The sequence below is a fragment of the Gadus macrocephalus genome, chromosome 6 (genome assembly GCF_031168955.1).
Source record: "Gadus macrocephalus chromosome 6, ASM3116895v1".
NCBI lineage: Eukaryota > Metazoa > Chordata > Actinopteri > Gadiformes > Gadidae > Gadus > Gadus macrocephalus.
Genome location: NC_082387.1, coordinates 9,198,141 through 9,222,128, shown reverse-complemented (window position 1 = coordinate 9,222,128; position 23,988 = coordinate 9,198,141). Strand labels below are relative to the sequence as shown.

The window sequence follows — 23,988 nt, the reverse complement described above, 5'->3', positions numbered from 1 at the left end:
CACTGAGGAGCCCTCTGTTTCCCATCAAGAACCAGCCTGGGACTGTAAAAGCTGTTCTGGAATTTATGGCGGCCACTTGACTATGGACTGATGCGGTTTGGAATATTCCTTTTTTTAAATGTATTATTTATTTATTTTATTATTATTTTTGTCCTGTGGGTGGCAGCAATGTGCCGCAAAGGCATACAGACTGCCGGAAATTAAGGGAAGAAGAAGAAGGAGTCCTGAAAAAACACACGAAGAAGTCATCTTATCGCGACGCGCGACGCGTACCAGAATATAAACACTGCATACAGTTCATAGTCATTATCCAAAGTTTATAACAACAAAAAGGACGTAGTTGGGGTCTAACTACAGAGTGTCAAAATGGGGAAACGCCAACATCAGAAAGATAAAATGTAAGTAAGGAATGAAGGAACCGTAATAATAATATTGAAGTGTTTTTGTCAGATCTCCCATATGCTAACATAGACAAGACCTTATGTTTCAATATGAAGTGCTTAAGTCCCCCAACCTTTGAGCAGGTGTATGGGATACCCATCTGGTGGCTATTTTGGGTGTATTACCCATTTAGTTAATGAATTATACAAGTTTGACTTGATTTAGGCACATTTGTCTTTAGGCTAGAGCCATAGCACTAGCCTAAAGTTAGCCGCAAGCGACTAACGAGGACGTTGGCACCTCAAGTCGCATTTCCCCTAGAGTGCCCTACAATTATTATGAGTGTATTTGATGGTGATATCCTCACCAATATTGCACCCCTACAGACAGCTGGGGTCTTCTCCTTTTATATCTTCATGCCGTTGGGTTTAATAATAGGGCACTCCATGGAGAGAATTGCGACCAATTGGTCGTAATGACGGCTTCCTGAAGTGGCAAACTAAAGCAATAGAGCACATTGGTTTGACTTTCTTTTCCCAGGCGTGACAAAAGTTATTTTACAAACGATGGGTTGCAAAAGTAGGGGTTGAAATATTGAAGCTTGACTGTGTTGTGCCAAGATGGTCATATAAGATAATCAATGTTCAACACATTGGACACATTGAATGAACGCTTAAAGCTATTGCTTGTACAAATCGTAACATTTTAACCATTATGCATCTTTAAAAGCGCACAGAACTGTGACCATATTTTTCACGTTCAGTAACAGGTTTATTTGTATCCGAGAAGCATACAAAACAAATACCTGATGTTAGGTCTTTATCAATCTTGGGTGCTGCAGCATCTACCTACTTTTGACCTTTCATAATCTGGTCTCTCCTCCTAAGATATACACTCGAGGCTACTGCTTCATGATTGGCTGCCTAATGGGGGTTGGAAATCCCCCTGAACTACTTATAGAGCTTTTATTATTTAATATTTAAAATGAGTCACTATCGATGATAAAAAAAAAAAAGGAACAAAAATGCTAACTATGTCAATCATTTTGGTCTTCTTGATAATTTCTTTGATGGTGTTCTAGGTATATAACCTCTTCGGAGTACACAAATTTCTATGGAGGAAAGCGCGCAGGTGTGTTTTATTCTCGCATTCATTTTTATTATTCAAACATGACATGCCAATTATTATTTCTGAGAAGTACTCTTATAATAATACCTGTTTGATATAGAGAGTTAGGCATCAAGCAGAGAAATTATGATTTTGTTCTTTTCATCATAGAAATTCCCCAGGCGGATTTTAGACGACTTCCATTCGACCACTGCAGGTATGGTATTGTACGGGTCCCATTGACTTATGCATTTCAAGTACACCTAAATCTTCAAGTCTCACACACATAATTATAAGATGTATGTACGTTTCATCTTGTATAATACGTATTGAGGTCTACATATGTACTATGCACCTTATGCACACTAACCCAGTCATACATTTTAGAGGCTTTACAACTTGGGTTGTTTATTAATCTCAAATAGAAAAAAACCTTATCCATTGTTGACACTCTTGAACACTGTGTCCTAAATCCTTTAGCTTGTCCCTCCAACCATTTGAGTATCCAGTTTGTACCGAGGAAGGAGTGGTCTTTGACCTACTGTAAGTATTACTTCGCCTCTTACTTGTGAGCCTGAAAGTGGATTACATAATATGATTTTAACAATAATACGATATTAACTTAACATGCTATATTCGTTTTGGTGTAGATTTGGAATGATAAAGGCAATATCAGGAAAGGGAAGATGGCATTGGACAGTTTCAGATAAAATAACCTAATACATAAAACATTGGACATCGATCCGTTGTTGTTCAAAGGACTCGTTTTAAAGTTTGGGATAAGGAGACAAGAAGGGAATGCGATTCATTCATACCCTGTGTTTTAGGAGCATTATCCCTTGGATTAAGAGGTACGGCACCAACCCCATCTCAGGAGAGGTAAGCAAGCACACTGAGACATGATTTAACTGTCTGTAAAGGCCTCATTGTCCTTATACTATTTTATCACCATTATTTCTTGCTAAAAGACAAAGAAACTTTGTTTCACTAAAATGTCAACAACTTCTATTTTTTTTTTTCTTCTGCAGAAGCTGGAAGTAAAGTCCCTCATCAAACTAACCTTCGCAAAGAACGCTGATGGTTAGTGTTTATTCATGCATCTGTCTCACTCAATCCACCATACTGTTTTATATAGGTTCGATAATTGGTCTTCAAACAGTGGTATCTTGGTACGCGTACCACTGCTGGTACGCATTGCACTATTTGGTGGTACACAGAGGATTTATTTTACACATAATAATACTATGAATGGAAATACATTAACCATGAGTAACGTAAAATAAGATGTGCCATTCCTGTAATATTTTGTTTCAATATCGAACTGTTTCATAGTTGGGTTGTCGCGCTCTCTAACGTCAACGATTACAGGCTAAACTGCCAGCAAAAAATATTATTATGATCAAACCGGGAACTATTTGAAAGAGAAGTGCGGACAGGAGCAGAATTTTCTTTCGAGCTGAACTGTAAGAAAACTGTGACATTGAACTGAGCACAGGTGGTATTTGAAGATTCTCTTAGAAAGGATTCCATGAAACCATCGCATCTCAAACGTCATCTTCACCCCGAAACCGCCCTGCTGAAAGAAAAGACAGTTTTTCCTATGAAAACGTCTCGGATTAAGCACATAACTGTTGGTTAGCAGGAGACTTTAACAGAATTATCATGCAACGAAACATGGAAGCAAATACAGAAGCAGGGTTGTCGTCGAGCCACACCTGAGACAGAAGCTGACCTTGATTGATCCAGACATCGCAGAGTGTGTGTATGTGTTTGTGTGCGTTTGTCAGTTCTAGTGCTACCACTTTGTACAGCTGACCACATACAACAATAAATATATAAAACGTGTATCTTAACATTTCTCTTTCCTTCTGCTTCAGGGAAGTACCATTGTCCAGTGCTGTTCAATATCTTCACCAACAACTCTCACATTGTTACCAACAAGGTCACCGGCAATGTGTTCTCCAATGAGGTGAGTGAATGTACTTTGTGCTGAAAATACAGACCTACGACTCAATACTCCCTGGCTCTACATGAGCTACTCGTTTCAACTGGAAGCTCCTGGCCGTTCTTCCCTCCTGATTCATTCCACCCCACACGGAGCACTAAGACTTGTACCCACTCTATGGCGCACAACAACTCCACTAATGGCCCCGTCGGCGTAGGTTGCTGAGCCAAAACGTGACTCGCAATCCGTGGAGCAGCTCATCAAGGATCTCCTTCAGCAGCATGACTGGGTTTTATCAGTCATTATGATTCCTTCTGCGCCAAGTGGGGCCTGTTTACATACAGTGGGCTGCATCCTAACAGGAAAGGAACATTTACATTTATATTTAATTGTATTGACCTAATTGCTTATGCCATTAATTGATCCTTTCCCCAATAACTCCCCGCTCACCATCCTGACTCTGGATCTCAAAGACCTGCCCCAGACAATGCAGATCCTGCTTGTGCTGGTTTGGCTTCTCTCCCTCATTAATTTGTTCCTGTTAGGATCACTGAAAGACAGGGTGCGAGAACCGAACCTACCCACCATCTCTACCGAAGGAATCTCATCAGTTAAAACGAGTTCTTCAGTCCCTGCTCTTGAATTGGCTCTTCTCTGTTTACTCAATGCAATATAATTTGCCTTTTTTGAGTCTTTTATCTGCCAGGATTTGATCATCACCCACAATATTTATTTTTTCATCGTCAAAGAGTCTTGGATTAATTCTGATGAATGTGCCCCTGCCATTGAGTCACCCCCCCCCCCCCCCCCAGAACATTTATTTTTCCATCAGCCAAGAATGAGAGGCTGAGGGGGTGGCCTGGCAGTATTACACAGAAATGATCTTGGTTGTTCTCCAGTCGCTCTTTCCTAATTAGCCACATTTTTTTTTGAGAGCCTTAATTTTATCTTAAATAATCATTTGGCCAATCATTTTCTGATCCCAACTCAGGGCTCTGCCAGGTGCGACTCCTCTCTCTCTCTAAAACCCACCATCCTGTTTCACACCTGCTCCCTAAATACATCAGCTTTTTACTGCCCCAAACATATTTTTAATACCTGTGTACAGCAAGGCCAGTAGAGGAGCTTATCAGGGTTTTTAACAGCTTTTGAACTACTGGTTTACATTCTATAGCTCCTTTTTCAGCTATAAAAAGCTGCAACCATCTTCTGCCAGGGTGGAATAACGAATTCAGGATGTTAAGAAACAATGCAGGAAGAGAGCCAATGGAAAAAGGCTAAACTCAGTGTCTCCCTGGCTAAACTTCATCAGTGTAAATTCAAAGGAAACCTATTTTTCGGAACTGCTTGGGTCATTTCACCGAATCTATTTTTAATTTCTGTGACTGGTCCACTGCTTAGCAAGCCAGTTGAATAATCCCCAGAAAGATGTGAAGAATTGTATTTAAGACATTGAAGATCTGGCAGCCCTTTAACACTGAATTCCGAGAGCTGAGGTTGACTTCAACATTAACCCACTTCAGTGACATCCCATTTCAATCCTGGAATAAACTGTTGATGTTTTGTTGCTTGAACCATTGACAAACGGTTCAGGCAACGGTTCAAACACCACTGTATTGTTTAAACATATCTCTGAACGTTATTGGGGATGTGTGTTTGCCCTTTAGGCGGTGGAACAGCTCAACATCAAGACCAAGAGCTACAGAGATCTCCTCACTGACGAGCCCTTCACCAGAAAAGACCTGATCACGTTACAGGTGTGTTGTGGATCACATCCTGCATTCATGTGGACTATGTCCACCATTTATATTGCTGACCTGCAGAAGGGCCTGCTTATCTGACTGTAGATGAATGCGTGTCTCTCCCATAGGATCCCACCCATTTGGATAAATTCAACGTGTCCGACTTCTTCCATGTGAAGAATAACCTCAAGGTGTTGGACCCGGGTAGGTGCCCTCCAGTTGCCATGCCAACCCTCCGTCTCTTTTGACACACATAACATTAGTGGATTATCTATCGGTGTGTATTGAGATGTGTCCGTGTTCAAGGGACTATGACAAAGAACTCTGCACCTGCCTCAACTGCATTGGCTGAGCTATTTATCATAGTCCCTTGAATGCAGACTGCACATTTCAATGCTTCAATGACTCTTGTCCTTAAAGGTTGACATCGACCTGGGTATGTGTATGTGTTTGCATTTGTTAAAAAAAATAAATAATAATTGGCAAATTGGCATTCACATTTAATAATTGATCAAGCAAATGCTTTAACTCATTTGTTTGTTCTCAAGTTAGGCTCATCATCAAATCAAAGCATGCAATAAAAAGTATCTCTGCGGCACCACCTAGTGGGCGGAGTGCACTATAATAGATCTTGATTTATAGATAAGAATTCGTAACCAAAAGTACCCTAACCCAAGTCCATCCATCTCTAACTGAAGTCTAATACTTCGTTAGCTTAAAAAAATAAATAAAATAATTGTCCGGTCATTCAAAAGTCCTCCTCGTCCCGGCTCTGTCTAGATGAGGAGAAGGCCAAGCTGGACCCAGGCTACCACCTGAACAGCACCAACCTGGAGACCCGGGAGACTCTGGCCGAGCTATACAGGGACTACAAGGGGGACACGCTGCTGGCCGCCACCATGAAGGAGCCCACCGTCAAGAAGACAGACAAGCTCAACGCGGTAAGACAGCCCGTTTCATCCCAGTCTGTGACCTCTGTGTGAAGTAGGGCTTTGACTTTTGCCCAAAAATCCTCTTCGACATTTGTTTGTTTATTAATTTTAATATTTGAATATATTTGAATTAGGGCTGGGCGATTTTTTCGGTTTAATCGATTAATTTGCATTTTTTCTTTCCTACGGTTTGTGAAATGGCTGAACCGAAAAATCGCGATTTAAAAACAGTTCTAGACTCTTCCGATTTGTTTTGCTGAATAGACTCCGTAGTAGCCTCCTCTCTCACTTTCCAGAACGCGCGCAAAACTCAGCCTACTGCAATCACATTCACCTCGCCCCCGACAGACTTGGGGGAGAGCCGGGTCGATTGAAACACTTTTCAGTTAAACGTCTTTTGCAAAGATGACGTTATGTATACAAATAATTTGTGATCAACAACTCACATGTGTGTTCTCTTAGTTACAAGCAGTGGTGTAGTCTACGTGATACGCAGGTATACGCCGTATACCCACTAGGAACGCACCAGGATTTGCGTATACCCACTTAAAAATGTGCACGGATACGTATCAATCGTCTTGTGACAGATCTTTCACTTCTGTGTTTATTTTTCGGAAATATCGGTTGGGTATAACTGCAATAAAATACTTTAAGCAGGGGAAGTTATCTCCTACATTCACCATTCATAAAATTCCCGCTGTGCGCTCGCGCTCTGCCCTGTCTCTGTTACGAAGCGCGAAGCTGCCCCTGCATCTCTGCACGTTAGTTGGCGGGCCGAGCCCCTCCTTCTCGCGTGTGTGTGCGTGCGTGCGTGCGTGTGTGTGTGTGTGTGTGTCCAGTCCTCCCATATTAATGTGTAAACCACATAATAAGTAGTCAACAGAAGACAATGTTTTAATCCCACTTTATATCTCTAGGGCTAGGGAATTTAAAAACAGGCATCCTTGGTTAGAGTGGAGGGAAAAAAAGTTATAGGTAAATGTCAGCCAACATACAGTTGGTATACACAATTGAAATTCATAATGTTAATCACTATGCAAATGAGAGTATAGCTAATTCATGGTCATTTTTAAGGTGCAGTAATTTCACACTTTTACACAATTAAATTACTGTATGGTATGTTAGATAACAGTAAGAGCTCAAATTAGAGCAATTGAAAGAGTGAAACCTTAGTCTCCTGTCATCTCCTTCTCATGCACTGGTTAGCCATGGATGTAAACAGTTCATTCAATTATTCTGAGTAGATTTTGTCCTTGTTTAGCATGTGCTATTGCTACTATAGATATACAAAGGACAACTTGTAATTTTTGAGTTCTATTTGTTCATACTGTTATTAAAACTGATAAACCTACTCAGCTTTCCATGATTGTTGATAATCGTTATACTCTTAAATCAGCGGGTTGTAGACCCCTGCGTTGGTGAGTGTGGTGCGACACCCCATAAGCGCCACACACGTACATGGGTTTCAATGGAATTTGTTTAGAGAAATACAGAAAAAAAAAATCGAGGTTTAAATCGAAAATCGTCCTTTAGTTAGAAAAAATCGAGATTTTATTTTTAGGCCAAATCGCCCAGCCCTATTGAATATTTATTAATAATATTTGACCATCAATGTCTGCCTTCAGTAAGACCTGGATTGGGTTTTGCGAGGTTTGTTTACCGCGTTGCTATGGTTACCGGTCTTGCGTGTTCCAACGGTTTATTAGGTTTCTAATAAATCGCTGTCTAATCAATACTTCATTCACTGCCTCTTCCGTGGTCATTACAATATTATGAATAGACTGCGTCGGGTTCTCCGACGTCTCTCCCTCTTGGCCTGCCCATAACAGGTTTGAATATTAAGAGCTGCCTAATATTCGTTCGAATTTTTATCTATTTTTTGATTTTCGAATAACGAAGTTCGGAGTCAAAGCCCTAGTGTGAAGCAGTGGACCGATGGGGGTTAGGCGGTCTACGCATGATGAGCGTCGAGCAAAGCGCCGGGCGATATGTTGGGTTTTCGGAACGTAGCCAGCCAACTAGTTTCTAAACCTAAACATGGGTTTTTTGGTTTAAACAAATACTATTGCGCTTACTGTGTAGGCAATAGTTAGTAGTGTCAGTCTGACTCTTTTCTAACCTATTTTCCATTCTCTCTTGACTGCCCTCTCCATAAGGCTCAAAAAGCTCTCCAAAAGTATGGATAAATAAGTTTAAGAAATGTGTTGGTTGGATGAGCTTGTGAAGTGGGCTTACTGTCTTCAAAAAATGAGCTTTATCTTTATAAAGACAGATAAGCCAATCCTATTTGTTCTGAATAATATATTTAAGGATCTAGGAGTTAGTAACCCAACAAGTGAGCTATTATGTCATTGCTTATTTGTATGTAACATCCTGTATTTCAATGGAAAGCATTTTATTGTAGCTGGACAGAAGGTGGCGCTCTATACACCACAAATACTGTTCAAAAATCTTCCTCAGTGTGGGACATTCAACAAACATGAGAAATAGCTTGGGCAGAACAAGCTATTTGTTCTGCCTGATACCTTTTCTACATAAAATAATATAATGCCCTTTAAGATGCATTGTTCCAACAAAACTCTGAACAGAAGAAATGGCAAGCAAACGTTGCAAGTTAGACTGTCAATACTTCTGGTTCACAACTAGTAGCACTGGTAAAGCTAGTCAGGTTACCTAGTATGCGCAACCACACATTAACAAAGCATGAATGGCAAACGATGCAGTGACCTTTTATTAATGAGCTCTGTAAAAACCCTAAATTCTGCACTCTAACAACGTGTACTAGTTCTGATTTTATGCTCTGGGACTGGATTAAAAAATGGATGCAGAAATGAATAAGTGCAAGGAATTAAGATGATGATGTCTGAGACTTGTATATGTGTGTTTTTTTTATTACCAAAGTTTTTATTTCTGCTACTCTTGTGTCCTTCTCGACACTTGTCTTGTCTGGACACTTTGAGGCCGTGCAAAGTAGCTTTCCTGTACTTGATCTGGCGCTGGGTTGACGTCGCTGGAGTTCAGGGCGAGGTGGCGGTCTGACAGCCTCTTAGAGAGCGAGAAATGTAGGTCAGACGGAGCAAACAAGGTAAACTGCTCCTTCACACGAACTAGAGCAGAACAAATGTTCAGACGGGGCTGTTGTGGGGGAGAATCAGGGGCTATGGTTCTCTTCCACCCCCAACCCCCCTACATACAAAATATCACCGTTTTGTTATCAGTTGCATAATCTTGCACGCGATCAGAGTGCAGTGGTACCGCTTGGGGAAAGCTTGCTGGGCATGGGAACTGGTTGATATAAAAACAAAGACATCATATGCAATTGAAAACAGGCATGGGATTCCTCCCTCCATGACTGCCTTTTTAGGAGTCTGCAGTCTCCTTCAGAGCCTTCCCTGTGTTCCATTGAACTTGTCAGAATGATTATTCTGCACGGAGAGCTCTGTTGCCTCACCATCATCTTCTCCTTGTTAATGCTTGTTGTTCCGCGTGTTAGAACCATTTAAGTGCTTAACGCTGGGTCGATCGGAGGAGCCGAGAGGAATGTCTGTCGAGTTGACACTTCCCTGGGTTCAGAGAGGGCAGCAGTGAGCAGCACTCGTCCTCTTGGTGGTAGGAAGCATTTATTTAAAGTGTACAAAGCTGAACTGAACTTGACCACAGTACAGACCGGCTACAGGCAATAGTGGCAAGCAGAGTCCGATATAATTACCTGCCACCAGTCAGTGAGGAAGCGTCGGAAAATTTGGCAGGGAAAAAGAGTCATGGGTCATTAGGCAATTGCTTTAGGACATGGAAAGGGCCAGTACCTTTGCTGCTGAAAAAACAAACATACTATAATGTAATGAACACTCCTGCAGCTTTTTTCAGTTCAATTCACAAGACGCTGTAACACCTTTTTTATTTTACTGTTAATACCTTTTCTGTCAACCTTTTTTTTTTTTTCAGTGAGAAAACTGATTTTGATTAAAAGACAGCATCTGCGTCTAGTATCAGAAATGCACATTCTCACATTCTCAGAATAATATGAAATTGGCTCCTTGGAACTAAACTGACTTAATTTAGTCCAGTGTCTGCCTGATGGCATCCTTAGGCGAGGGGCTAAACCCCTCCCTGCTCACCTGGCTATGCATCCGAAACGTGTACACTGTAAATACTGAACATTCTGAACACAGACTCCTTACAAGTCAAAAGAGGGGTGTAGGATAAAATCGTCCTTTATCTATCCCAAACAGTAGATGTAGGTGCCACAACAGCCCGCACAAGACAGAAGTAGAAAACAAATGCATACAAATGGAGTCAGAAAGTATAAAAATGTCTATATACATGATAAGAGTTGAAGATGCAAAAATGACTTGCCTAAGAACACTTGAAGAATACAATGTTTGTGCAGCATATTTCATTATCAAGTGCCTTGACGAGTTATTAAAAAACAATGACGTAATACAATCGACATCAGGGGAAAAACAGGATGGCCTTATTAACAGAGTGGTGTTTCTGCTGCCCGTGTTTCTCCAGGCTCACTACTCCACAGGCAGAGTGTCGGCCTCCTTCACCTCCACAGCCATGGCACCTGCCACCGTACACGAAGCAGGTGGGCAGCCCGAACCTCCCCGACCATCACCACGCACCTCACCGTGCACTCGAGCATAATCAACCCAACCTTTGTCCCCGACGCAGACGCCATCGCAGACGACACCGTGCGCTACAAGTACGTGAAGAAGAAGGGCTACGTTCGCCTCCACACCAACAAAGGGGACATCAATCTGGAGCTGTACTGTGACAAGGTGAGAACAGCAGGCTCCCCTCCTGCTCTGCCGTCTGCTGCATGGACAGGGGATTGAAGGAGACCAATAATACACTTTAAGCCACGTATGGATCAACATGAAATCAACAACTTGTAGAACACATGAAAAATCTGTGTGTTGGTCATACACGCGAATAAGATGATCTTAATTAAGTTGGGTCATTTGAATTGTTGGCTGTAATAGATAAGTGACAGGTAACCAAACGGTCTGATCATGAAAAATATAAACAAGGGGAGTGTGGGGTGGAGCATTTCGGACCTAAAATGACTGCTTTGACAAACATGATGAGCATGACCTAGAGTGTTTTAGCCTTAATCCATATAAGGTGTGCATGTCAACGTTCTGACGGACATTGTCAATATAAACATTTTATATTCAGACTGTAACCGATTGCATTAGATTGGGTCGATTCGGTATGCATTTGGTTCTTTGGTTTTGGTACTATTGGAAATTCTTCAAATCTTAACTAAGGGACCTGACTCTCAAAATTGTCAGTTTATCCTAAAAGTGGTTATTCGTAGTGCTAATCCCAACTGCCATTCTGCCACCAAATGTTACATCACTCCTCCCGGAAACCTCATAATAAAACATTTAAAATAAGTGTAAAAATAACTTTTTTACAGAGACTAAATATAGACCATCTGTAAAAATATGTATTTCAATGCATGACGTGCGTCTCTTTTTGTTTTTATGCATTCCAAGGGGGTTTTGCACCCTGGGAAGACGTGCGTATTCTAGCACTGAATGTTTACCCCGGTAACTAAGTGCTGGGTGCTGTGTTTCTATTGGCTGTTAAATCAGAATAACAAGAGCAGAAGCTTCGGCGCCCAGACTAACCGTAGCCCCGTCTGCGTCGGAGGTTGCCCCAGCAGGCTTCACTCAAGATTGCTGCGCTATTTCTGGCCAGCTCTTTATAAATGAATGAGTGTTGTTTGACCTGTCACATGCACTCTGAATCACTGCCGTCTTGCAGTGCCGCAGAACGTAGCGGTGAAGCGAAAGCTTTATGATGCTCCGGTCTTGGCCCGCTGTCACTCCCGTCGACGTTGGTGTTGGTGAAGTGTTCAGATGTTATTGGGTCAATGTTTGTACTCGGAGGACCAGGTTATTTTTTAATGTGAGCGACTTGCAGGCTCATCATGTCGTTGAAGAAACGACATGATGTTCTACTTTGGGTCCTGTTGACGCAAAAAAATACTTGAATTACTTAAATTCACAGAGTTTAATCAGATATACTACATGCGTTTTTTTAAACACTCTGTCATTGTCCCCATGTTCGCCAACTATTTTTATTATTAGGTGTTTTAATTGTCAATGTCTCTTCTTTCTCGTAGGTTCCAAAAGCTGGGGAGAACTTCACCCGTCTGTGTAAAAAAGGCTACTACGACGGGACCGTTTTCCACAGGTCGATCAGGAACTTCATGGTAAAGACATCAGATTATCCTTGGCTGCTTGGGTCGCTCATTGGCTTTCCTGGACTAGATGTCATTCCCGTACAAGTCACAGGGTCCTTCACACATTTCAGTACGGCCGACAAATGTATGGTTCCAGCACAATGTCAACCCTAGGCCTTTACCTCACTTACCCCACAATAACATTGCTGTATTTCAACTGGCGGGCCTCCATCAACCATGTTAACCATCACTTAAAGGGCTGTGGTTTTCACTAGGTGGCCAAGTCCTGCCCCTGATGGCATCCTGGAGGTGTGGGCATTTAACTTGAGATGGTTAGGTTCAGGGTAACCCAGGGACACGCATTACGCTTGAGCACACTTCATTTTAACAGAGGAGTCCCGTTTTCTCCGGTACTCTATGTTCCTTTGGACCGGTACCCCTTCATTTGAGTCTTAAGAAGGGCATTGTTTATTTCTCGGTTTGCCCGGTTTTCATTGATTGTGGCAAGCTGTAAAAAGCTCTCTTTATGGCCGCCGCCGTAGTTCTTGTTCCTCCCAACATACAAAAGCAGGCCACTATGAAGACGGTGTCTCAGCACGGTGCATAGTAAAAATCTGTTTCTTTATGAGAAGAGACGGGGGGGGGGGGGCGGGGGGTGGTGCTGCACAGCCATAAAAGCAGTTTATCAGAACCTTACGAGGACTGTGGCGGCTCCAGATTGACTTCTAGGAACTAAACAATGTTACTGTGAAAACCTGAAAGCCCTGCAGCCCGCTAACCTCTCAGATTGGCAGGCGGTGCCCGTGTTTACGTGCACAGGCTGCCTTCTGCAAAAACAAAATCTGCTCTATCTGTGGGCATGTGAATGCTGAAGATGTGGAATCCAATTAATTTAGCATTCATTCCATACTATTTTCTTTTGCCTGCATTTGATTATATTGCAATCAAATCTATTGGCAGAGTTTACATATAATATAAAATAAGAGAGATGGGCTTTTTACAGATATGAGATGGACAAGATGCAATGCAGTTGAGCTGATGAATGTAGTCACCTGCATTATCTGATTGACAAAGTAAACGGGCAGGAGTCCAGAGTAGATCCTCGCCTGCCTGATGTGACGTTAGAATAGGGAACCAGCCACCCAGCGCTGTGTTAAAGAGACATTTAAAGTCTCATTATTCACACAAACTCGGGTGTTTTGCACACCTCACTGTATTGTGCGTTGTCTATTGCTACAGATAAGTGGGCTCCATGATTCCCAAACCTCACCACAGAATCAGGCTTTGTTTTAATGCAGGCAGAATCGTAACCAAGTTTCCTATTTCCTTTTTCCTTTTATTTTATATTCCAGATTCAAGGAGGGGATCCCACAGGAACCGGCACAGGTAAGAACATTCCAGCAGCCCCCCCCCCCCCCCCCCCCTCATAGCACCGTAACATTTAATTATTTATTGACCTCTTTTGGGTTACTTTGTGTCAATAGCCCGGCAACTCTAGGTACGAGCGTGTTGCTAAATATAAGCTCTGAAGGCACTAGGGAGCATAAAAGCGCCAGACAGAGATACAACACGCACACACACAGACACACACACGCACACACACACACACACACAACGAAGGAGACAGTGCTGAAGTAAGAGGGTTGAGTTGTCCGCAAAGCAGAGGCAAAAACAACTTTTTGACAAAACCTGTTATGCAGAGGGAAAAGGTGTAGCTGTTCTCCGGGTCTGGAACCAGGCCCGAGGAGAAGGATATCTGTGAGCCAAAAATATTCAATTCCATCCAATTAATGTTTAAAAAAAAAACATTTATTGCAATAGTTTTGCACCAGCATCTGCTCAATTTGGAGCGCACAACCTCCCACCCGCTATTAAAGATGACGTCACTTTTCTGCCCTGTTGTCAGTTGCCTCAGGCTCACCCTGGCTAACGTGTGTGTGTGTGTGTGTGTGTGTGTGTGTGTGTGTGTGTGTGTGTGTGTGTGTGTGTGTGATGGAAGAGTACAGCAACGCACAAGGAAATAACAGACCTCGAGGGCAGACTTGTCTCAATCGGCTAGACTGAATTGTGTGTATGCGCACACAGAGACACGCGCACACACGCACAGCGACACACGCATACACAAAGCGACACACACACACATGGCAACCCACACACAACCACAGGGGGGATGTTCGGGACACTCTCCCCCCCCAGACAGTTGTTTGCATTGCCTTGACAGGGAAAGGTCAGTGATTATGTACCGGTCAATTCAGCTATCACCAAAGTGTAATATTTGTAGTATTTGGCGTGCATATAGATGTGATCTCATGGTAGGTCAGCCCCTTCTCACGGTTGTCCTGAGGTGGATTCATTTGGCTATTTAGGCATGCATGTGTGGATGGATGTTGTTTTTTCTCAAACCTGTATTTCCCAGATTAGCCGATTTGGATCTCAATCTAACTGCAGATACGCAAACATGCTAAAAACGGTTAATCATGTCAATTGTCTTGCCAATCTTTGCCTCTAGTGCCTTGCCTAAACCAAGGACAGCAGCCACTTCTTAAAAACTATTAAAATGCACTTGCTGCAGTTACCGCTTATGGCAGCGCCTTGCTCTGTTTGGTGATGAATAGGTGTTTACACTCTCAGCCTCTTCACTGCTTATGTTCGTCCCGACCCTGTTTCGTCTGAGACTTGGCCCAAGGTTGTACAGAAGGAGGATAGTGTCTGACATGCTGCTTGTGTAATTGGTGCTACATTGTGCTGTGCGCGTTGTCTTCCAGCTGCTGCTGGCGAAAATACTGAGACGGAGTGAGGCTGCTCAGAGGGAATGCTCTGTTCATGTTTGCACGCTGTTCCTCATCTCTCGAGAAAATCGAGACTATTGATTTTCATAGGTTTTCTTTGAAACAAAAAGGCTACGAGTTTATTTAATATTGTTGACTGTTTACCACCGACGCCACACACTCGCATACACCTCTCTACCATCACAACCACCTACTTAAGGTCAACCCCCACTGCGGCAAAAGGTCAACAAGTTGATTAATTATGCAGAGGTGTCACTATGGGGGCGGGCTGTGACTGCTGCTTAAAGCCCCTGAAAGGTAGATTGGCTGAGGAGGTTCCACACACACAAACAGGCACAAGCACACACGCCATCTGGCATAACATGGGTCAGTAGGACACAACTCGGTGGGAGCCAAATATATTTTCTGTCCTTCCTACCGCCCCGCTGTGTGCCGTGTGTGACTGCACAGAGCCTTAATGGTGACGTTTGATTGGCAGCTGGAGCGTCCCTCCACACGGTTCCGTGACCAAGGGCTCTGTCATCAAGGGCCTCGTCTCATCCAACGGCCTTCTTGAATCGATATACTAGCTGGGCATAAAAGAAAGAAAGGAGGATTGATATCATGTCATTTGTTGAACCGTTCTCTTTCCTTTCTTTCTCTCTCTCTCTCTCGTGTTGCAGGAGGGGAGTCCTTCTGGGGGAAGCCCTTCAAGGATGAGTTCCGCCCCAACCTGTCCCACACTGGCAGGGGTGTGCTGAGCATGGCCAACTCCGGCCCCAACACCAACAAATCCCAGTTGTGAGTCACCGTCTGCCCACCGCAGGATCATATCATGCAGGATCTCTGTTGGGGGAGCGGAGGTCCAGATGCAAATGCTGATGGGGCGATACAGGGGAGGAGGGCGTACTGGGATAAATCACTAGTCACCGTCTGCATTCTCAGAGTAGGACTGATGTGGTTAAATGAGGTAAAAAAAATTAGGAGAGCTGCAAACACGATGCTCAATCTTTTCGTTCACTGTGTAAACGTAACAGAGCTGGTAAGCATGACGCAAAAAGGACACTCGCGTTTCGCACTGGGCTTGTACGGCGATTTGTCACGCATCTCTGACAATGTTAAACTCTGCATGGAGAGAAAAAGGCTGTGTTTGGGGCTGACTTCACAGTGACTATAAAGCCTGCTTCAGACCTCGAATCCCTGTTGTTCAGAGAAGACTGATTAATTGGCTCATTGACAAAACCAGCGTCAATCTCCGCAATCTCTTCTATCTTCTAATAACGAGAGCTATGGGCAGTCAGATCCCCTAACACTCCTGCCTACATAAAGCTAGTATCCCAACACTCGATATGGCTGGCCAGGTACTTAAAGCATTGATGTGTGATTCCTTGCTCTGTGTTTGTGCATGTTGTACAGTTATTACTCACTATATTGCCTTTTTTTTTTCCCTTATCCCAGCTTCATCACGTTCCGCTCCTGCCCCTACCTGGACAGGAAGCACACCATATTTGGAAGGTAAACACCCCCCCCCCCCCTCCCCGTTACTTGCATTGTTACATAATGTGGTGTAACCACTGCAGCCTGGCTCCACTGTAGTACGGGCCAGATGGCCACTCTGTTTGAACAGCTAGTGGCATAAGACGAGTCATTGTTTTCATCTGCCAGCTGAGACTGTGCCATGGTGGACAGAAGGCTCAGGAAACAGTTAGCCCGCAACAGCCACCGCCACCTACTACCATGTCCCCCACCACCCCCACCACCACCACCACCACCACCACCACTACTACTTCTTCCACTCCGGCACAAAAGGATGGAAATTACCATTATTTATTTTTTTCTCATTAACACCTCCTGAAGAGTGAATACAACTGAGTAAAAGGACAGAAGACATTAACTACAACGAGCTGGACGATTATTTATCATTATTATTTGTTATTTATATATCGAATTTGGTAATGGCACATATAATTATGGGGAGTGCTGCATGCAGCGCACAACTATTTTTCTTCTTCAGTTTTATTCTTTCTTTCCTCTTTATTATTCTCTACAAACTTTGGGACCTATCTCCTTCCTCAAATTTTCAATTTTTCACCTAAAGACTCCATTCAAAAAATGTTCAGAATAGCTTGGAATCGCGGGCTTCTTTTCAGATTACTTTAATATTTTATACTTTTTAAGATATTCTACTTTTAAAATATTATCTTTTTTTTAACATGGGAGTCAATAGGAGGACGGCAGAGCCGTTACTAAATCAATTTCAAACCGTTTATCTTCGTTCAAACCATTTTTACAAATCTACACACATCAATAATATCTAAACAGCATTTGATATCATTTAAACTTTATTCAGAATCACAGTTTCAGTTTCATACCGGCTTCGTTTTCAGCTGTTTTCATTGAACACACACACACACACACACACACACACACACACACACACACACACACACACACACACACACACACACACACACACACACACACACTCCAGCAGTGCAATACTGAATCTGAAAGGTTCTTCAACTGAAGAACCTTTCAGATTCTTCAGTCACATCACTGGATAAAGAAACTCGGCCCGTAGACGTAAACGATAAAGAGTGGCGTATAGACTGGCTACTGTAGAAACAAACTTATTAAAATCCACTTTGGAAAGCTTCAACCAGTCGAGCCAATGAGTTTATTTGCGGTTTAAATCTCCGAAGTGAAACCAAAAACAAGGCGTACGTGTTCCTTTTCACTTGGTGGTTTTCGGCCGATGCTCCTGGCCCTCTTCTCCCAGAGGTTCTGCTAAACATAGGAGGCCTGCTGGTTCCCAGATTACATAACCCTTCAACTTAAAGGCCTCAGTCACATGCACCATAACCACTGCCTTCTGTTGTAGCAACATTGAGCCAGTGTTTTCCTTTTGTGGACACAAAGTTAATTTCAAACTCTTGACTTTGGTCTTGTTTTTCTATTGGCCCCTCTAGAGCAAGTGGGTGTTTAAGCTTAGAGGTTTGAAAGTGGATGACTTCTATAAAGCATATTAGGGATGACCTTTTACACCCGTGGTAAACTTACACTTTTGATAAATGTGTATTTCACTCGAGTTCCCCCTCATGCTTTAGATGAAGACTTTAGCAGGGGGAACATGATCCGGGACTGCAGCGGTGCCCTTAATGCGGTGTTTAAAAAGCCATTTCAACGCCGTTAATTGAATGTTCCGCTGTGCTTGTGTGTTATTAATGTGAACAGTTGAAGTCTCTCCTCTTCAAACCAAACACTCTCTTCCTTTGGAACGATACCTACCTTTTTAAAATACAGCGTATATGTTGTTACGGTTGAAAGTAATGAGCAGCTACCATGGGTCATTCCATTAGGTAATGGGCCCTATTCACCTTCCAGAAATGTTGGTTGGGTGCCCAACCAGTCGATCGCGGTCTACCAGTAGACCGCTGACAGATCCCAAGTCGGCCGCGAGGGGTGAAGAAACCCCCCCCCCCCCCCCTTTTTTTTTTTTTTTAATAAAATTAAATTTGCGCGGGACATATACGAGCGGTAGCGCATGCGCAGTTGAAAGCCGTCAACAGTAGTTACGCACTCCTAAACGTTGGCATGGCTGAGGGGAAACGAGCTAAGACCTACCATTTTCACCCTGAGTGGGAGGAAGATTATTGATTATTGTTGTATTGTTGAGAAGGTGCCGCGCGCTGATGGAATGAAACCCCAACTGAAGTCCGTAGGTTCACGATACAACCCCCCCCCCCCCCCCCCCCCCCCCCTGCTTGAAGGTATGTTTGCAATGTTAGATCTTGGGTCAAAAAAGGTTGGGCACCCCTGGTTTAGTCTATTCTAAACCAAAGACCTAGACTATAGTCTATAGACCTAGACTATAGTCTATGGTTTAGGTCATGGTGTTTATTCACCTAGCAGCAATCTTGGTTCCATCTACTTTCTAAATGATAGCTGGAAACAGGAATCTGAAACAGAATCGGTATCTCTTCGTAAAGTTCCCACAAGAAGCTTTGTTTTGAACCAACATGGGTCAACAAGGCACGTGACCTTAAACGGCAATGCTTATTAACTGTAACCCACTGACATGGAAAACAAGTTAGTCCAAACCCTTCTAATCAAAAGGAAATGCAGAAGCTTGAATGAGGGCAGGGTTGACTGCTACTGAAGTCGGACAAACTTTAAAGTCACACCTCTTGCATCTCTGAAATTGCCTATTTGCCATCACATCATTCACACACACAAGTTCAGAGGGGATGTGGGAAACCTAAAAGATGGTGTTAATGGTTTTCCTTCTCACTGCATTACTCTTTTGCCTTCAGCCGCGGCTTGTACTCCACTATTGGAGTGTTGTTGGAGTTGATGTTGTTTCCACCTCATCCCTTCAATTATCCAAACTGCTTTAATTAAGGAGGGTTATATTTGAGCGATTTAAAAGGTCCCCTCGGGCCACTTTAAGTATCGACATAAACACTCTCTCTCTTTCTCTTTCTCTCTCTCTCTCTTACTTTTCACATCCACTAAAATAATAGCCTGAAGAAGCAGTTACCCAGAATTGTAAAAGTATACTCTAATAATAATGTGTTTCTGTTTTACGCAAATAAGGGGCAGACATCCAGAGAAACAACAAATAAGAGAGCTACAGACTTCCAACTAAAGAACAATTCAGGGACAAGCAACAGACATTCAGCTAAAGAACAACTCAAATAATAAAATAAATAAACAAACTCGGGTCCTCACAGATGAGACTTTAGCTCCTTTTTTTAAATAGGTTTAGGCGCTACACCCTCAAAAGCACGGCCTCCTTTTATCTTGCGCCTGCAGCGAGGAACAAGCAGCCGTCCCAGATCAGAGGACCTTCAGAGGCGGCAGTCGCTCTCCAGTGGTTACTATTAAGCCATTGGAAGTGGGATACATTTTTCACTCTGAGGTTACGTGCTTCTTTTCTAGAATGGCTGTCTGGAAGTCCTTACGTGATTTAATCTCTGTCTGTCTGTCTGTGTGTGCAGGGTGGTGGGAGGATTTGAGGCACTCACGGCCATGGAGAACGTGGAGGCCGACCCAAAGAGCGACAAGCCTAAGGTAAGGTTATAGAAGCTCTTTGGGCCTTATTCACCTCGTGGCCATCTTGGCCCCAAACTCTAGCAGGCTGACAGACTCACCGGGACGGTGTTTAAAACAAAGGAGGCTGCTATGTGGGCCTTTATCACCTAGCGCCCACTGGTAGGATAGGGGCTCGTCTATCGGGAGAGATGATTTTGAGGATGCTGGCCTATAATATGTCCATGATGCTGACGGGCGTTGCTAGGGTAGGATAGCAGCGTCCATGGTAGGAACAGAGTTTTTGGGTTCAACTTTAAGTGCTGCACAGCTTTAATTTCCCTCCAGAAATGGCGAGTTTTGTTTTCAACAAGCGAAAGTATTTTGTACTCTGTGTGTGTGTGTGTGTGTGTGTGTGTGTGCGTGTGCGTGTGTGATAAGTAGGGGAGACTGTGTGGGAATGGGTGAGAGGGTGCAGGAGTGGGTGATGGTAAGTGTGTGGATGTGTACACTCAAACTCAAAAGTGTATTTATCTCTAGCATTAATGATGCTTGGCCCCAAAACCAGAAACACTACTGATCTATAGCAGAGACCAGGGTCCAGAAACACTACAGAAGGACAGAAACCATCTCTACACTACCTAAAATGAACATTGTGTTCGTGAGAGTAGATGTATATCTATAGGGAGATCTCCAGTCTCACATCTTCATATAGTGAGGTATTGGCCTTATTTGAGTATCCTATGTAGAGTACGGCGTGCTGCATGCTTCTCAGCAGGATGCGGATGCAGAGTGGATTTAGTGGGCCGATGAGTTTAAATAATGAATGAGTTTGAGAGGGAGACACGGGAGACGGAGGACGTTTCTGCCGCTACACTTCAGACTTACCTGACCAAACTGTGTGTTTTGTGTGTGTCTATTTATATTGATGTGTCCATCTGTGTATCTCAATACGTGTATTGATCTACATTATCTTGTGTTTTCTTTCTCTGATCCACAGTCTGAGATTAAACTGCTGACCGCCAGCGTGTTTGTGGACCCTTACGAGGAGGCGGACGCACAGGTGTGTTGTGTGTGTGTGTCGTGTGTTTGCATGTGATTGGGGGGGGGTTGTGGAGCGATGTCCTTCAACAACCTGTCTGTCCAATATATAGCTGAGGTTGTGGAAGAGCGCATACTCTGTAGATTTTTAGTGTGTGTGTGTGTGTGTGTGTGTGTGTGTGTGTGTGTGTGTGTGTGTGTGTGTGTGTGTGTGTGTGTGTGTGTGTGTGTGTGTGTGTGTGTGTGTGTGTGTGTGTGTGTGTGTGGTGTGTGTGTCAGATCGCGGCCGAGCGTCAGCAGGAGATCCAGAAGCAGGAGGACGAGAGGCAGGAGACCAGCGGTGCCCAGAGGAAGGCCAAAGAGGACCAGGCGCCCAAGACCTTCAAACAGGGCATCGGGAAGTACATCAACCCTGCCCCCGCGTAAGTGTTGCGTGCGCACACACACTAACACACACACGCACACACCAACACACACGCACACACGCACACACACACACACACACACACACACACACACCAACACACACTCTCTCTCACACCAACAAGGCCTTAACCAGAAATCATTCTGAAAGCTCCAGGTTGCCCTTGGTGTATGTCTTAAAGTGCACCGCGTATAAAAGAGCGTCATCACAGAGTGGCCTTCTACTTTCCTCTTTGGTTTCCGCAGGTCATTTCGAAAGCTTTTGAAGGGTTTGAAAATGAATGTGTCTAATATATACAAAGATAAAGCTGATACGAAGCACTTGCCCAGTCTCACTTCAGTGATGTGGGAAATTGGATTATAATGAATGCATGTCACCGGCTCGTGGGAAACATGGCGGGGGAAGATGCATGTGTTAATACGACAACTACGGCGTTGATATCCTTACCGTAAAACGGTTGACATTGTATCCGCTATCTGCTATCTGTGTATTGCTCTCTCTGTTGTGATACTGCAACAGATTCGGGTAAATCGCTAAAACTGGCTGGGTTTTAATCCATCAAGCAGATATGATTTCTTGGCAGCCCGCACAGCCTTGCAGAGTGTTATGAAGAAGAGTGTCGGGCCCTAATTGTGTTCAGGCAGCCTTTTTACGAGCTGCGGCTTACATTAGCACTTATTGTCCCAGGCAGACAGTGGTGATCGACAGCCGCATTAAATGGCAGTCCACGTCAAGTGTTTACAGTCCCTTATGGGGTTACCTGAACATGGCTTCTCTGACCTCTTATTTTTGGGTCCGTTCGGCTTACGCAGGACGCCATAGTTTTGCCATTTTTTGTTCGTCTGGAGCCGTCACCCTCAGGTGTGTTCTAAGACAGGACTTCTTCATCCACCCGCTACGAGGAAAAAAAAAAGCGTTGTCTGCAACATAAATTCTATATCCGTGGAAAGTTGCAGAGAAGTTGGAGCATTGACATCATTAGTCTGGGGTAAATTATATTTTTTGGCGGAAACCCTATTTTTTTTTTTATTGTCCTGTAAAGTGGCCTCCATCCAAGGCCAATTGCTGCGCTAATGGCGATACTTAGAATGCCACTGTAGTCATGATCTGATGGAGGAGCGAACCCGACCCTGAGTTGGTTTTGCCTTCTAGTCTTCTGCTAGTCTTTGTCTTTTGTCTCGTACTGACAGACATTGTATGATCAACGTTTCTGTTATTAACTTAAATGGGGTGTCTTTTGTAGTGTGTTGAATTTATTATCGTTGGCATATGATATTCATTATCATATGCCAACGTATGTATTCATAGGTTATAATCCAATTAACATTTTGGAAGTACCTGCTGGCACCTTACAGGCCACCATAGCTTTTCCTATGTCTTTCAAAACTGAGGGATGAGGGGAGATGAGGGGAGATGAGGGGAGGTGAGGGGAGATGAGGGGAGGTGAGGGATATTCAGCCGGTTGGAATCTGCAGCCTCACTGTGAGATGCCACTGATTCCTACTCACTGCACCTTGAATGGAAGATCCCTGTGAGAATAGCTTCTGCCCTGTATTATCATCATGGCAACAAACAGCCCATAATACTCCCGATGGGTGTTCTTTTCTATTTTTAATATGAGTTCAGTAGCCATGGCCAATTTATGTATTTTTCTTCCTTTTACGGCCGGCGGAGTGGATTCTATATAGTTTATGAGACCGAAGGATGGGACGATTTTAACAAACAACCCCAGCCAACGGGGAAACTGAAATGGCCAAGGTCGCCATAGAAACCCATGGGAATGGTTGTTGCTGCTGGGATCTTTCTACCAAGGTCAAAGTATACTGTCGTAGGGTAGACCTGGCTGGAGAGTGAGCACAAGATGGAGGCTCTTGTTAAAGGTTAGACCGGGGATCTGGGAGCAGAGCCAGCGCAGTGATTCAACACTCGATCCATGCTTCACAGTGGAGGACGTCACTGTCAGCTGTGATTCACTGTTCCATGGGTTTTATTACAAGCAGTGTTTCTTTTTCGATGGATCACAGTAAAACAAACCCAGTCCCTTGCTCATAACTGCTCCCCAACCACGCCCACACATCCCCACATGACTATCACAACAACCATTTTTGCTTGTATTTTTATAAGCTTTCGGGAAAAAAAGTGTTATAAAATATATAAATGAAATTTAGATTTCAATGTTAAACCTGGAGTAAGTATTTAGGATGTGAACAGTTCATTAACATAGGAGCGAAAGTTTTGCCATCTATCAGGAACCTGCATTTTGAACGTGCAAGTTGTGTGTTGTTCTCCTGCAGCAAGCGGCCAGCCGCCACAGACGACAGCGGCCCTTCCACCAGCGGCTCTACGGCTAAGAAGTCAAAGGGGAAAACCAACTTTGGCAACTTCAGCGGCTGGTAGCCCACACAACGGCTCATGTCT

At 43.6% G+C, this 23,988-nt stretch overlaps 1 protein-coding gene across 1 annotated transcript; it reads left to right on the top strand.

Moving 5' to 3' along the window:
- The first annotated feature begins 225 nt into the window (after window positions 1–225).
- Window positions 226–23,988, top strand: ppil2 (peptidylprolyl isomerase (cyclophilin)-like 2). The gene is made up of 20 exons (XM_060053899.1): window positions 226–398; window positions 1,463–1,512; window positions 1,660–1,705; window positions 1,969–2,031; window positions 2,316–2,367; window positions 2,517–2,568; window positions 3,366–3,457; window positions 5,101–5,190; window positions 5,304–5,379; window positions 5,956–6,116; window positions 10,623–10,698; window positions 10,785–10,891; window positions 12,247–12,336; window positions 13,659–13,692; window positions 15,758–15,875; window positions 16,533–16,589; window positions 20,075–20,147; window positions 21,106–21,168; window positions 21,426–21,568; window positions 23,865–23,988. Exons 1-20 carry the CDS (start codon window positions 367–369, stop codon window positions 23,965–23,967), a joined length of 1,578 nt encoding a protein of 525 aa, XP_059909882.1. The 5' UTR covers window positions 226–366; the 3' UTR covers window positions 23,968–23,988.

Coding starts and splice junctions, on each gene's coding strand:
- ppil2 (XM_060053899.1), top strand. CDS start 367: ATGGGGAAACGCCAACATCAGAAAGATAAAAT. Junction 1,706..1,968: donor CTTCCATTCGACCACTGCAG/GTATGGTATTGT, acceptor TAAATCCTTTAG/CTTGTCCCTCCAACCATTTG. Junction 10,892..12,246: donor TGGAGCTGTACTGTGACAAG/GTGAGAACAGCA, acceptor TCTTTCTCGTAG/GTTCCAAAAGCTGGGGAGAA.